General features: G+C 35.8%; 1 protein-coding gene across 1 annotated transcript in view; it reads left to right on the top strand.

Moving 5' to 3' along the window:
* Asxl3 (ASXL transcriptional regulator 3) overlaps positions 1-14,889 on the top strand; it is a 97,037-nt gene that overhangs the window by 68,433 nt on the left and 13,715 nt on the right. The window contains exons 7-8 of the mRNA XM_070029361.1: positions 11,700-11,796; positions 14,094-14,199. Coding sequence (XP_069885462.1) covers positions 11,700-11,796; positions 14,094-14,199 — 203 coding nt within the window. The remainder of the gene's footprint in view (positions 1-11,699; positions 11,797-14,093; positions 14,200-14,889) is intronic.

The raw sequence follows: 14,889 nt of genomic DNA, 5'->3' as shown, positions 1-14,889 counted from the left end.
TCCTATTTTTCATTGTTATATAAAAGACAAGGACTGAAAGTAATTCTTGTACTCTGTAGTCCCTCATGAAATCATTTGTTTATATATCCTCAACAAAGTGATCTTTTGCTCACCCTTATCAAACCTGAGAAGGATTGCACAGCTACATCAAAATAGTAATACAACTGAACTTCAACAATATTAGTCCATTTAACAAGATATAGTTTGCTTCTATACTACCATGGCATACTGATCCTAAGCCTTTCCACTCCTACTAAAGATTAGAGCTTGTACTATCTGACACTGTGACCACACCGCCTAAAGATTTGCATTCTTTTCACCTTTTCTGAAGACCCAGACACATGTACTCTCAAATACATCAGATTGTCAAGAGATAATAATTTCTCCCAGTTGCTGAAGGAAGGAGAAGCAATCATGAATTTTCACTTCATTTATATTTGTTTTCTATAGTTTGTAATAGATTGCCACAAATTTGGCAGCTTAAAGTAGCACATATTTAGTATTTCTATGGTTCAGGAGTTAGGTTCATTTCCATTAATGCGGAGTCACAGCTCAGCTGAGATGATTCCCTTTTCCAGGGACTTTACATGGAGAAACCAAGATGGTGGAATTATCATTTGCAGTGTGAAGTCTTCTAGGTTCATTGAGGCTGCTGGTAGGATTCAGTTATTTACAGATGAGAGCTGAACCCTTCAACTCTCAAAGACCATGTCTCTCCTCAGATAATTTACAATTTGATTGATTCGTGGATGACATTTTCTGTCACAATATAATCAAGGAGGACAGCCCATCAGCTTTCCCATTTTCGGCTGGCTAGAAGCCAATCCCTCGCAGTGTATTATTAAAAGCTTTTGACTCATTGAGATCACCCTAGAATGGGTCTGTTACACCAATGACAAATAGTTTTATTTTTCCTTGTTTTTAGTTTATTGAGCCAGGGTCTTACTACATAGCCCAGGGTGTCCTCGAACTCCATACTTTTCTGGTGAAGCCTTTCCCCCAAATAGTTGTTGTTACTATATCTAAACTTCTTCAGAATTTTCTTCAAATAAGCACTATGTACTGAGTGTTGCATATGTATTCTCAATTTAATCCTCACTAAATCTTGGTGAAGTAAATACTTGGTTATTCCTAGTTTACAAAGGTTGACATTGAATCACAGAAAGATGAACCTTTGCCAGCTACAACAGTCCAGCCAAAAGGAATTAAAGGGCCAGCAGCATCTTCAGTGCCACCAGCCTTGCATCATTGTCTTTCATAACAAGGCTCACTCCATCCATTCTCAGAGGTTTGGAAGTTGAAGCTTCTCTGTCTTGCTATTGTCTCCTCCTCCCTTTTAATTGTGGAGCTGCCTGCTCCCCATTCTTCACCCACAGTTCTGTTTAGAAATGAGGGCCTTTGAGACTCCTTCCTATATGAGTGGGCACTCAGAATTTTCTCTCATTGTATTTTGTTTTCTTTCTTTTTTAAAAAAATTTCATTGTAAAGGGGATGTACAGGGGGTTAGAGTTATATAAGTAAAGCAATAACTACAGTTCTTTTTGAACAGTGTTATCCCCACCAGCATTTTCTCCCACTTCCCCCGACTCTGTTTTCCCCAAGCTATGAAGTTCATTTCCAAAATAGTGTATAGTGAGTATCACTGTTGCATTTGTTTACCCTTTGTCCCCCTGTTTCTGTGGTTTCCCTCCCCTTCCCAAATCAGATGACCTTATATACAAGACAAAGGATACAGAAATCAAAAACAGTGTCAACAGGGAATAAACCAAAGGGGGAAAAAGGAAAGAACTGCAAACAGTACACTAAAAAAAATCCCTTGTTTGTGGAGGTGGGAGGGAAGGGACGGTAGGGGAAAAACAAAGGAGGGGGCAGCAATGCTCATTAGGAAATGTACCCATTACCTTGCTCATGTAACTGTAACCTCTCTACAGTATTTTTACAATTAAAAAGTACAATTTGGGGGGGGGTCCGGTCCTGGGGCCTGAACTCTGGGCCTGGGCGCTGTCCCTCAGCTCTTCAGCTCAAGGCTAGAGCGCTACCACTTGAGCCACAGAGCCACTTCCGGCTTTTTTCTTTTTGCTTATGTGGTGCTGAGGAATCAAAGCCAGGGCCTCATGCATGCAAGGCAAGCGCTCTACCACTGAGCCACCTTCCCAGCCCCAAAAAAGTACATTTTTAAAAAATCCCTTGTTCCCATTTTTTTTGGAGTTCATTTCGATAAGCATCATTTTATGTGATCTTAAGCACATTGGTATTGAGCCATTGTGATCTTCTGAGAATATTCTGAACATATTCTAGTTGTTACAAATAAGGGAAACCATGCAAGCTGTTTTTCTTTGGGTCTGGCATAGATCATTTAATAGAAAGCCCAGAGATTGGGAGAAGATCTTTATTAGCTATTCATCAGACAGGGGCCTCATATCTAAAATATACTTAGAGCTCAAAAATTAGCCCCCCCCCAAAGGCAAAATAAGAATGGCCAATAGACACATAAAGCAATGCTCAATATCTCTGGCCATAAAAGAAACACAAATCAAAACAACAATGAGATTCCACAGTTAGAATGGCCATTATCAAGAAAGCTAATAATAACACATTCTGGCTGGGATATGGCCAAAAGGGAAAGCTACTACACTGTTCATGGGAATGTGAACTTGTTCAACCACTCTGGAAAGCAGCATGGAGGTTCCTCAAAAGACTACACATAGAGCTTTCCTATGACCAATCAATCTCACTCTATGCCTGCACAGCCGTGTTCATTGCAGCATTATTTGATATAACTAAGATATGGAATCAACTCAGATGCCCCTCAGTAGATCAAGAAAATGTGGTATACATACAAAATGGAATTCTGTGCTTCTATCAGAAAGAATGACATTCCCCATTCATATGGAAATGTATTTTGTTTTCTACATGGACTTTAATACAATTTGTTAATGTAACTTTGCAGGACACAGTTATATCTTCTGCAATTATTATTTTACTCCCAGTATCTAGCACATAAATTGAATAGGGCAGGGAATGTGGCTTAGGGTAGATAAAAACTTGCCTATCATGCATGAGGCCATGAGTTCAATTCCTAGGTACCACATAAACAAAAAATTCATAAAATTCATAAAATTAATGAGAAATAACCATTAAAATTATTTTTTAAAGCCTTTGAATAAAATAATTAATCCATGCATGTTAGAGGAAGCCACTTAATATAATGATATTTCTGAGATGTCAAGTCCTGCTTCAGTGTTTACTTATACTTCATCACTTGCATTTATATGTTGACATCTTAACCTCTATTGTGATGGTATTAGAAAATGGGACCTGAGGAAAGTGATTAAATTACAGACAAGTAACCATAGAAAAACTCCTGAGAACTAACAAGCTCCTTCTATTATGTGAAGATGCCCTTTTGAGAAGGGTCCTTCATAATACACACAATCTACTTACACCTTGATCTTGGACTTTTAATCATCCAAAACAGAAACCAATTTTTGTTGTAGCTACACAGACAGACAAAAAAACCCACCTAGCTTCAGACCTAATGGAAACACTAAATTGTTAGTTATTATTATTTTTGGTTAGTTCTTATTAAAGTATAAGGAGATTGGGACTACTGCTCAGCTGTGAAGGGGCAGATATAGGTATATTAGAGACATAGATAATTAAAAGGCTACCAAAGAGGAAGCAGATACATACTACATTGAATATTCTTTGGGCACTACTCGACATTTTATCCTTTACTCTCTCAGTCTTGGCTGAGGCTCTAATGGCAGAAACTGTCCATTTCATAGCTCCTGGCACCTAGTAAAAGCTTACCAAATGTTTGTTAATGACATGAGTGACTAATAGTGACTTAAACACAGCTGTTCCATGGCTTGTGAATGGAAACAGTGACTCACTGAATCCTACTACATGATAACATAACCTTATTTTATCTACACTAGAACATGAACTTGAGTTTCACTAAATAAAACCCTGTTCTTCCATTTCATGGCTGAACATTGAAATCCTGCTTTTGTTCTCCCTGCCCATAAAAGGAATATTGATAAAAGTGCAGCTAAAAGAGATAATAACTTTTAAGACATTTTTAAAATATACACACATTTTCATGTTAGTTTAACTTTAAAAAATATCTTACTATCTATATTTAGATAGTTTTGAAGAAAATCACTTCTCATAAAGACAGATCAGACTGCCTCAGGGTGTGGCCAAGCATTGCCTACAAATTTGTCATGAAGTAGATGCACTGTGAACATCAAAACATATTTCTCTAGTGTTAGATTAAAGCTTGATTTTTGTCAAAGGCTTTATTCTCACCTTTAGATCTCTTTAATTCATTTACTTTTACTGATTTTTCCACAGGCTGCATTTCTTCTGAGCTGGCTGCCGAGGCAATGCAGAAATGATCGCACTTTGAATAGCAATTCCTCCTTTTGAAATTGGAAAACAGAATGATTCTTACAAAAAGTGTCAGACTATTAAAGTGTAGAATAATGTCTTTGGAAATAATTATTGCTTCTAATAATATTGTATGCAAGCATCATTGAAGTCCTGTGTTAACTATACTAGTTGAATCTCAGTAATTGAACTCTTTTAAGACCCAATATTAAGGTTCACCTTTTTCATTTGTTTCTATCATTCTTCACATATTCAAACATGATTTCCCCAATTATATGTGCTGAAATTCAGAACTTACAAATTATGAGAGAAACATTTTCCCTATTTGTTAGTAAATTCCTTTTGTCTATTAATTGGGGCCTGGGTACATGCTTGCCAGTATGTCTTATTCTAAGTTATTGTATTCTCATCTTGGATTAACCATCTTCTCTGCCCACCTGAGGTGTTAGAGGTTACCTGATCAAAGGAATGAGCATTGGATTTGATTCCATCCCAAAGAATATTATCATCTTAACCCAGTGATGGATTGCATACAAATTGTATTTTCACACACTTTGAAGGGGGTAATGTAATAGGAAAGATATATACTGTAATAGGTGGATCTATATACTTATATACATAAACAATATATATGCATCTTTTAATGTATGCCCGCACACACAATGTATGTTTCTATACACATTCATGCATATGTATGCATATATACAGAGGTGGCTATATATAGATATGAATATGCACATGTATTGTGTACATGTGTGTTATTTTTTATGATCACCTGATAATCATTTCCCACAAGACCAGTTACTTAGGCTATCTTAAAATCTTCTTTCATTTCCAAAGCCCTTTATAATAGTTCAGATATTTATAAATCTCATTTAACATTGAAATGTTGCCATCTATTTCTCCTGTCTACTCCTATGCCAGAAGAACTTCATTGTAATTAAGAACTACAGCTCGCATCATCCTAAGTAAGGCAGAACTTTCATCTCCCCATCCTTCCATGCTGAACTTTATGCCTTGTGATTTCTTCCTCGTGCTCAGCCATCATCACAAAAGCAGCATGTAGTAAGAAGAAAGGAAATCAGCTCATCTCAGAAGAAGAAAGGCTTTTATTATGAAAATCAGCTTTAAAACTCTGTCATAACAATTATGACACAAAAAGCCTTCCACTTTTCCATCTAAATGTTGAGTTTTTCATAATATTTTCTTTCTGAAACTTGCCTTTTGTTCATTTCAGTTTGATTCTGTGAATATTTATTTCAAAGTAGGTGGAAGGATAAATGCTACATAATGTTAGTTTTTTTCTTTCGGTTGAAAGTAGTCTTGATTACATCTTTAGAATGAAAATTTATAACTGTTTTCAAGTTTCTTTGCACATATTGATTCTTTAAAAGGAATAGAAAAGGTATTTCTTATAGTGGGATCTTAACTTGTGATCATTCATGCTTATAGGTTAAAATTTATTATTTTTTACTATTTCATTTACTTAGCTTGAATACTTATTTCTTGCATTTTTGTGAAAGTTCTTCTATATCCAGACTGTGAAATTTTCAATTGATTTGTTCAACAAGGAATTTTAATATAGAATATACAAATTTAATGTCCTAGTTTAATTTTATTTAACTCCTTCTGCCCTCTAGCACAAATCTTAATACATCATTTCCTAAACTACGCTCTAGGAAATCATTGTTCCAGGAGGTATAGCTAATTTTTCTGTGAGAGGATTACAAGCTAAAAAACTTGGAATGTACTACCTAATCCTGTTTTAACTATTTTAAAAGAAATTCTAGCATACTGTGGAAAGAATATGAACCATATTTAATAGACATCAGCTCTGTTTATTGCTAAGAAGAATAAATTTCATATACCTGGACTTACCCATTAAAACTGCCTATTAAAATACCTCTTTGGCCAAGCTCAGTTTGGGGAATGTTGTTTTGCTATAATTTGGAAATAGTTCTCTGACATTATTTGCAAAACAGTTTTTAGCATATTGTTAATCCTAGCTTCTTTAGCAATGTGATCTCTTTCCTAGTTGCTTTTCTTCATTTTTTAAGCTTATCTTTGGACTCTTCTGAAAAATAACATTTTCTCCTGCGGATAAAATGAACAGATATTTAGTCCCTCAAGACATCTAAATCATCAGAATGAGGTTAAAAATGAAAATTTGCTCTTTAGAGAGAACAAACACCTTGTCTTGAGTTCACGCTGTGGTATGAACTTGATGCAAAGACTTGGTGATAACTGCTGATGGTTCATGTCCTTTACTCTTGGATACTGAATTAGTCTCTTGTTAGTAATCTCACTGTCTAGGTTGCATTTGCTCTAAAGACCTTATTGTTTGTTTGTTTTTCATTGAAAACAGGAGCTAGCCTGCCAAGTGTTACTTTCATAATTCTAAATGGTTTTATTGGTACTGAGTTCATCTTTTTAATGGTACTGAGGATAGAACCTAGGTCTTGTGGATACTAAACAGACACTGTGCCATTCACAATATTCTTCCAGGCCTGAAATGTTATTTCTCATCATTCCTCTAGTCAAATATTTCCCTAAAGCTTTTTTAGTCTTCTGAGTAGAGAAGACAAATTGTCAGTGTGTACAAAGGCCAACAGATGCTGAACTCTTCTGGACTCACTCCCAGGGTCCCCTCCAGCTGTCAGGCACCTCACACCTCCACCAGAGAGGTATGAGATCACTCATATTAATATTTTGTTCAGGGGTTTACCTGAGTGTCCTTCTTTATGAAGTCAGTTATCAGCTATCCTTACTAAACCAGTTTAAACTATCAGTCTGCTTTTCCACACACATTAATAGGAATCTTTTCATGTCTTCTGCTTTACTTTTAAAGACTCTCTATTCATGATAGAGTGAAATCCAAACTGCTTACATTTCTATTTTTTTAAATCCAGTACATTTCTCATATTCCTCTATCAGCCACCAAACTGCATGCAGAATCATTTGCAAGAAGCAAAATAAGAAATAAAGGTGATAAAGAATACAATTCAGGTTTAAAGATATACTTGATTAAACGTGAATATATTCTTGCTTTGAATTAAATACAACAATATTTGTGTGATACTCCGAATTCTACCTAACATACATCGCCTAAAATGTATGTAATATAATCAATGTCAAAGAAAATATTTCAACCTTTGTAAGAGGATTTCTACAATGGAACGTTTCCTTTACTGGTGTTATTTCCTCCATGAATATCATTTAATCAGTTTTTTTTCCCCTGGCTGATTTACAAAGGAAGAATAAGTTACCAGTAGGCTAGCTGGACACTTCATTAAAAGAGAGGTGATTTTGTTTTTAAAATGAATGTTTTTGTCTCAGCTAATGAAAACTACAAGAATTTATAGCTCAGCAATAAATAAATAGACCTTCCAGAAATGTTTATTGTTCTAGTTCATTAAAATGTTATATCTTTTAGACAGTATTTCTTAAGGGCCATAAAATTAATAGTGTATTTTAAAAGTTTTATTGGCATGTATTTCCTAAGTCTAATTTAGCCCTGGTGTTTAATCGTGCTGTCTCACATAGACTGGGAATCTGGCAGTTCATATTGTTTTGCTGTTTTAAAAAGAGAAACATTTCCTCTGAGACTAGCTTCCATATTCTTTAATGCTTTTCAGTCACTCTGCCTTGAATTTTCTTGTGTTGAAATCTTGAGAATCTTCTCAGAGCCCATCAGGATCTGCTGTTCATTTGTGCCTTAAGATTATTGCTGAAATTTCAATGACTAACTAACTAATCAAGTTCCTGGCCTGGAAGGATACATGAAACTAAAATACTGTACATTAGTTACCATAGTTAAATTAATTTCTTCACCACTTAAAATAAGGACAATGCAATAAACTTTTATAGAATACCTACATGGCTCTGTCTATAGAAGACAGGCTTTGTATGTGTCCTCATATGAAAAATAATTCAGACATTTTTCTCTGAGCCTTTATAAAGGTCAGTAGTTTGGAATTTCTTCTTGTATTTTCAGAGAGCCTGCTTTCTGCCTAGTAGTTCTAGTTTAAGCTGTTTGTACTAGAAACATTCCTCTTCTCTTTTAATCTTTCTTAGTATATAGAAGCTTTTTTTTCAGCCTATGACTCTTAAACTACTATGACAGGTATTCCAAAGCTGTATTCATAGAAAAGTCAGGCTTCTTGGAGGAATTTTCAGACAACTATTTCCTCTTCATTCATAATTTCTACGCTAGACTTCCTTGATAACATTGATCCTTGTGCTCTAGAGCAGCCATATTTTTTAATCTTTTCTATCTCTCAGAATCATTCTGAATAATTTTGATATCCCATAAATATCAAATTCTCAATTCTAAAGCCTTGTCCAATCTTGAGTGTCTCTTAAATTTGTCTTTTATCATCCTTTATGAAATATTCCAAGACCATCAGTACTTGTATTGCTGTGTTTCTCTTTCCTACTTTCTGGTCTTTACACAGGACTTGAAGTCTTTCCACGTGCACATCTTTGTAGCCTTTTTTGACATTTCAACCTTTTTGATATTTGCCTATTACCTAGAGCAGCATCACAATTTTCTCCTTCTGGCTCACATTAAACAACTAGGAAGAGGTGGACACAGAGTGAAGGAGAAGCTATTAACTTGATATTTCATGCTCACCTGGGCTACCTGTGCTGGGATGCACTCAGGTAGAAGTTGTAGCCCAAACTTCTTAGCTCACTTGTCTTATGAGGTTCAACTCATCATCTTACCTTCCAAAGTAGAGCTTGGATGAGAACTTGAATGCTGTTGGAAGCTAGGGATTCAATTATGAAAGAGAGGGCAAGTGGCAGCTCTCTAGACATCTGAGCTTCCTTGCTATTGAAGACTTTGGAGACAACATGTGGAAGGAACTAAAGAATGTACCCATAGAAAGAACAAAAACAAAGGACCAAAGGAAAATGAGGCCTCTTTCCAGGCCCTTACCTCCTATGGATTTTGATTTTCTCTTAGGACCAAGGTTTATCTTCCCAGTCTACCTGCAGAGTGCCTTAAAGACCTTTGGGCTTCACAGAAAATCCTAGAACCTTACCAGTTAGTGTGGGTTGGTGCATTGAACTGTGTGTTCCAGCTGCTCTGCAATTCATGGGGTATGTCACAGAATAGATCACCACCATTTAATGCTGTCATCAACTTCTTATACCACTCCATCTACCTATACCGCACATGAAAAGCCCTCTGTCACAACTCTTTAATAGGCCCCTGGTCACAGTGACAAGAACAAGACTTCAGACTAGATGACCAGCATTAAGCAGCACTAATCTTAAGTAGGTTTAAGACTGCATGCAGTTCCTTATTTCCTTCTCTTTACACCCACTTGTGTTTGTCTCCAAATAGCAGATCTGCTGCTTGGCCTGGTAGAGGGCCCCATCCTCTGTCCTTGCAGCTTGTGGTTCCATAGTTGTCTTCCCCTTTAAGGCCATCAGTGCTGTTTAACTGAGGTTGAAAGCAACCAGCATTCTTAGTGTCCTCTGGTCTATGCCCCCGCCCCTCTACAACAGTAGTCCTGTTTCCTAATGATGGCTAGAGCTGATTGACCCATTTGTCTTGGGCTTATAATCCCTCAGAATTTAGAGTCTTGGGAACAGGATGCACACAGTTTTCAAGTGGAGACCTAGAATTTACAGTGTGAAGGTTATTTTAAATACTTAGTTTCCAGACCTATACATTCTAGTCATTTGGGATACATAACCAAATAACATTGGTTGGTTCATGCATAAACCACCTTCTAAAGAATAGTGTTCTAGAATTATGCAGTCAACGGATGAGAAACCTGGGACATTTTCCCCTCATAAGATGAGAGGCTGATGACCTCAGGTGGGTAGAAAAATTGACAAACAATAGACACATCTGCTACATATGGAGTTTATTCACCACATAAGAATAAGGGCATTTTCTTTATTGCCATTTTATTGCCAACACTTTACAAGTACCAGGCACATTATCTGACTGGCCTTATAGGTATCTATTGAGAATAATCAATGCATGAGTGAAACATCGCTTGAAATCTTCTAATGCACTATTTTATTAGCATGGCTATTGGTTTCTTCGTAGATGAAACGAAAAATATCAAATCTGTGGCCTCTCTGTTAATATCATCAGTGTATCTCATATTTGTCCATGATCTCTATCTTTCTATATTTCATTGGTCATGATCCAGTTCAGAAGTATCAGATGTACATTAGATGGTATAAAGTATGGACTTTTAAGTCAACATTCTCTTTTTCTCTTTTCCCCCCCAGACCTGGGGCTTGAACTGGGCCTGGGCACTGTCCCTGAGCTTGTTTTGCTAAAGGCTAGCGCTGTACAACTTGAGCCACAGCACCTCTTCTGGCTTTTTTCTGTTTATATGGTATTGAGGAATTGAAGCCAGGGCTTTATGCATGTTAGGCAAGCACTCTACCTGAGGGAATTGCATTAAATCTTTAAAGTTACTGTCAAGGGACTGTGGAGAAAAATCCCAAGCCAAAGCACAGGGATAAGAAATCTGAGTATGTTTTTAGGATATCTAGAGTATGGTGGCAATCTTTGAAAAGTACTAGGGGCCACAGCTGTCAGACCTTATGAATATCACACAGCAAATATTCTCAAAGATACCATCAGAAATGGTCCAGTACTGATTGGTTATGATGCTCTGATTTACAATAAAGTCCATGCTATCTGAACATATATGCTTTAAACTCCAACTCTTTTGTTCAAATCCTGTCAGTCGCTTGATCCTACTCCATTCCCAACTCTTAGGTCAAATTCTCCCTAACCCATCCTGTCCACCCAGATACTTCACACAGTTTTCACATTTTGAGATGCTTAACTCCCACTTAACAAATGTTTGGCATTATCTATATTTTTATCTTTTATTGTCATTCCATAACTAAGAAACCAACTGAAGATAATACTCTAATTTTTCTGTACCTTCCTTCAGCAAGCATAATGCATATAGTGTGATATATATATAGATATATAGATATATATACACATATATATCCTAGGAGATTACCTTTTCTTTCTTTTAAAAAAATTTTATTATGAAAATACCATACAGAGGAGTTACAATTACATGGGCAAGATAATGAGTACATTTCTTATCAAGCATTGTTGCCTCCTCCTTTGTTTCCCCTTCTTATCCCTTCCCATATCCCGCCCCCCCACCTTTTCTTTCTTCCCTTCCTTCTCCCTCATTCCCTTCCTTGTACTCCCCATACCAAACCCCACTCAGATTTGCTGCCTTTCTGCATACTTTTGCTTTGAATTATTCCTGATGGAATCTTGTTTTTGTCGGCTTATTTCCTAGATGGGAAGTGATGGAATTTTACGCCTCAGCAATTCAGCTCTAAATAATGAATTCTTTGCATATGCAGCACAGGGGTGGAAGCAGCGACTGGCAGAAGGTAAATTTCAGTTTTCTGTTATTATGGGACCTATTGGAGTTTGCTTACGTATTGAGTTTTGTACTTTTCTTTGATGTGCAAGTCCTTTTCCTCCCTGAAATAAATTTAATTTACTTAACAAATGACATCCTACTCCAATTCTTAATTCTTCTGTTATACTAGAACCTTTCCTTCCTTCCTTCTTTCTTTTCCTTCCTTCCTTCCTTCCTTCCTTCCTTCCTTTCTTTTCTTTCTTTCTTTCTTTCTTTCTTTCTTTCTTTCTTTCTTTCTTTCTTTCTTTCCTTCCTTCTTCTTTCCTTCCTTCCTTCCTTCCTTCCTTCTTTTCTTTCTTTTCTTTCTTTCTTTCTTTCTTTCTTTCTTTCTTTCTTTCTTTCTTTCTTTCTTTCTTTCTTTCTTTCTTTCTTTCTTTCTTTCTTTCTTTCTTTCTTTCTTTCTTTCTTTCTTTCTTTCATCAGTTGTGATGCTTTCATCAGTGAGGGCCTGGGCACTGTCCCCAAACTCTTTCACTCAAGCCTACTGCTCTACCACTTTGAGCCACAATACCACTTCTGGATTTCTGGGGATTAATTGGAGATAAGAATCTCACAGACTTTCCTGCCCAGGCTGCTTTGAGCCATGATCCTCAGGTCTCAGCCTCCTGAGTAGTTAGACATGAGCCACCAGAACTTTTTATATCAAATACTTTTAAGTAACATGATATGATCAATGATATAATTTAAAATTTGATGTAGTATGATTTTCTTTGAAGTATAATTTTAGTTATAGAGTTTTGTTCCCTGTTTAGGTATTCCGAATCTAAGAATTCTTCTTTTAATTCTTTTTATATTTAAATTACACCTCAACATGTATTTCCTTAAAACACCAAGTTTTTGTAAGACTAAAAAGGGTCAATGCTACCTCATTCTTATTGTTTACCTATCCAGTTTTTGCCCCACTATAACTAACAAAATAATCATTCTAGAGAATATTAATATGTTTCTATTTTCTAAAGTTTCTATTTTAAAAGTCTAATTTCTTCTCAGTTCTTGCATGTCATGTCATTTCTCCATCTCGTTTCTGTTTTACCCGGTCTAATGTGAATCATCTGCAGTGTTTTTTTTTTATGAAACATTTTAAATTGCTCTAGGGGCTATATTTCTAACAGTCCTTTTTCAGATTCCTTCTAGAACTCCTATTCTTTCATTTGATGATATATTTATATCTTCAGTACTTTATAAAACATAAATATTTTCCAATAAACCATGTTCATGACCTTTATTCTAACTATTTCCCCTATACCAAGAACTTCCAAATCTGACTCTTTTGATCTCCAATATTCTATTTTTAAATACTTACTGGACTTCAGCTAATAACAGGCATCTTGCCACTAAAATACTCCATATTAAATGTACTGCTTTCTATTTCATATCTGCTCTTCTTTCCGTTTTTCTTACTTCACTGTCACTACCATCCTCAGAGTCCACGAGCTTAAAATCTTAATGGTACCTATATCCCTCATTCTTTATCTCATCATGAATTTTTAATTCAGTTTGATCCCTCTTCAGCATTCCCACTGGTCCTGGCCCAATTGTAATCTTCATCCCTTGTCTTCACTGTTCAGCAGGCTTTGAGCTGGAATCCTGAAAGTTCCTCTCCATATTGTCAGGTCTTTCATTGTAAACCATTTATTTAGCCTTTTTCCTCTTCCATTGAATGCCACCAGGCTTTCTTTCTATCTCTTGTAGGGTATGCATATCTCTTTTTGAATCATAACTGGGTAATTGGCCTTACCCTTCCTTTCCTATTTCATTTAATTCTGTGCCCTGCTCATTAGTGGGCTTTCAAAAGAATATAAATATATTCATATTCCTGTGTCTTGTAATTTAATCATCTTTCTAAGCTAACTCATGAATCAACTCTTGTAGGTAAACCTCTTTAATTGATTTAGACATAATTAAGTGCATTGCCCTATAGTTTCATGTATTTTTTTGACTTACACATTGTGTGGACATTATTTCACAGGCATTTATGTATTTTCTACTCTTACCAGACAGATTTTCTTCACAGCAGTGGATGTACATACTTTCATTGCAGGTCCTAACATATAATACATTTGCTAAATGATTTGGAGTTCATCTAACATGAAATGACTATTTGAGTGATGTTCATAAAAAAAGAGCAGTAGAAATATTATCATTAGTCATCCCTTTTAACATCAATATCTATAAAATTCTACTCAAATGAATTACATGTTTTCTTTATTAATTGGCAAAAGATGTGAGTATTTTTATTCAATTCATCGACCATTTTCTTTCTAGGAGAGTTTACCCCAGAAATGCAATTACGAATAAGGCAAGAAATTGAGAAGGAAAAGAAAACAGAGCCTTGGAAAGAAAAATTCTTTGAGAGATTTTATGGGGAAAAGTAAGTATGAGAGCATTTTTTTCTCCTTTCTCCTACAAGGAAATGAAAATGTAATTCCCTGCTTCACATGGCACACTCATATGCTGTAAAACTTAATAAACCTGTGATAAAAGGCAATAGTCCCTCAGCGTAAGAAATTGTGGGTAAAATTATAGTGGTATATCAGCACTTAAATTTTTTAAAATGCATTTTAAAAGGTTTATAACTTGTTCATGAAAATTCATTTTAGACTGAAAATAGCACATGAAATCCTACAGAAGTCAATTTTGGCATTCATAAGTAGGTTTTTTTTGTTGTTGCAAAATTCCCCTAGTTTTTTAGCCAACTATGTTCTTTAATGAATCTTGTAAAGAAAAGTAGTTTTACTCACATATTTAAGTCTCACATTCTCTCCAAACATATTGATTGTACATAGCCAATTTATTATTTGTTTAGCTCTTGTGTTAGGGAAATCCTGGGTCATTATCCCTTACTTTATCGGTGTTCTGTTTCAAGTGCAGCCTGGTTTTCATTTATATGTGTATGTGCATGTACTGTTCCTTTGTTTAAGTACCAACCACATGTAGTGTGCTAGTAGCTGAACTAGCATGGCAGCATTTTCACCACTGCTTGTTTACTGGAAATACAGTATGCTTGTGCAGAATTGATGCCTCACAAAATCTGATCTCTAAGAAAGGAGATGTTTAGGAG

This window comes from Dipodomys merriami, unplaced genomic scaffold, assembly GCF_024711535.1.
Source record: "Dipodomys merriami isolate MVZ:Mamm:240054 unplaced genomic scaffold, mDipMer1.0.p SCAF_2, whole genome shotgun sequence".
NCBI classification, from domain to species: domain Eukaryota; kingdom Metazoa; phylum Chordata; class Mammalia; order Rodentia; family Heteromyidae; genus Dipodomys; species Dipodomys merriami.
The sequence above is the reverse complement of the archived record's forward strand: the minus strand, read 5'-3'. Positions and strand labels throughout refer to the sequence as shown.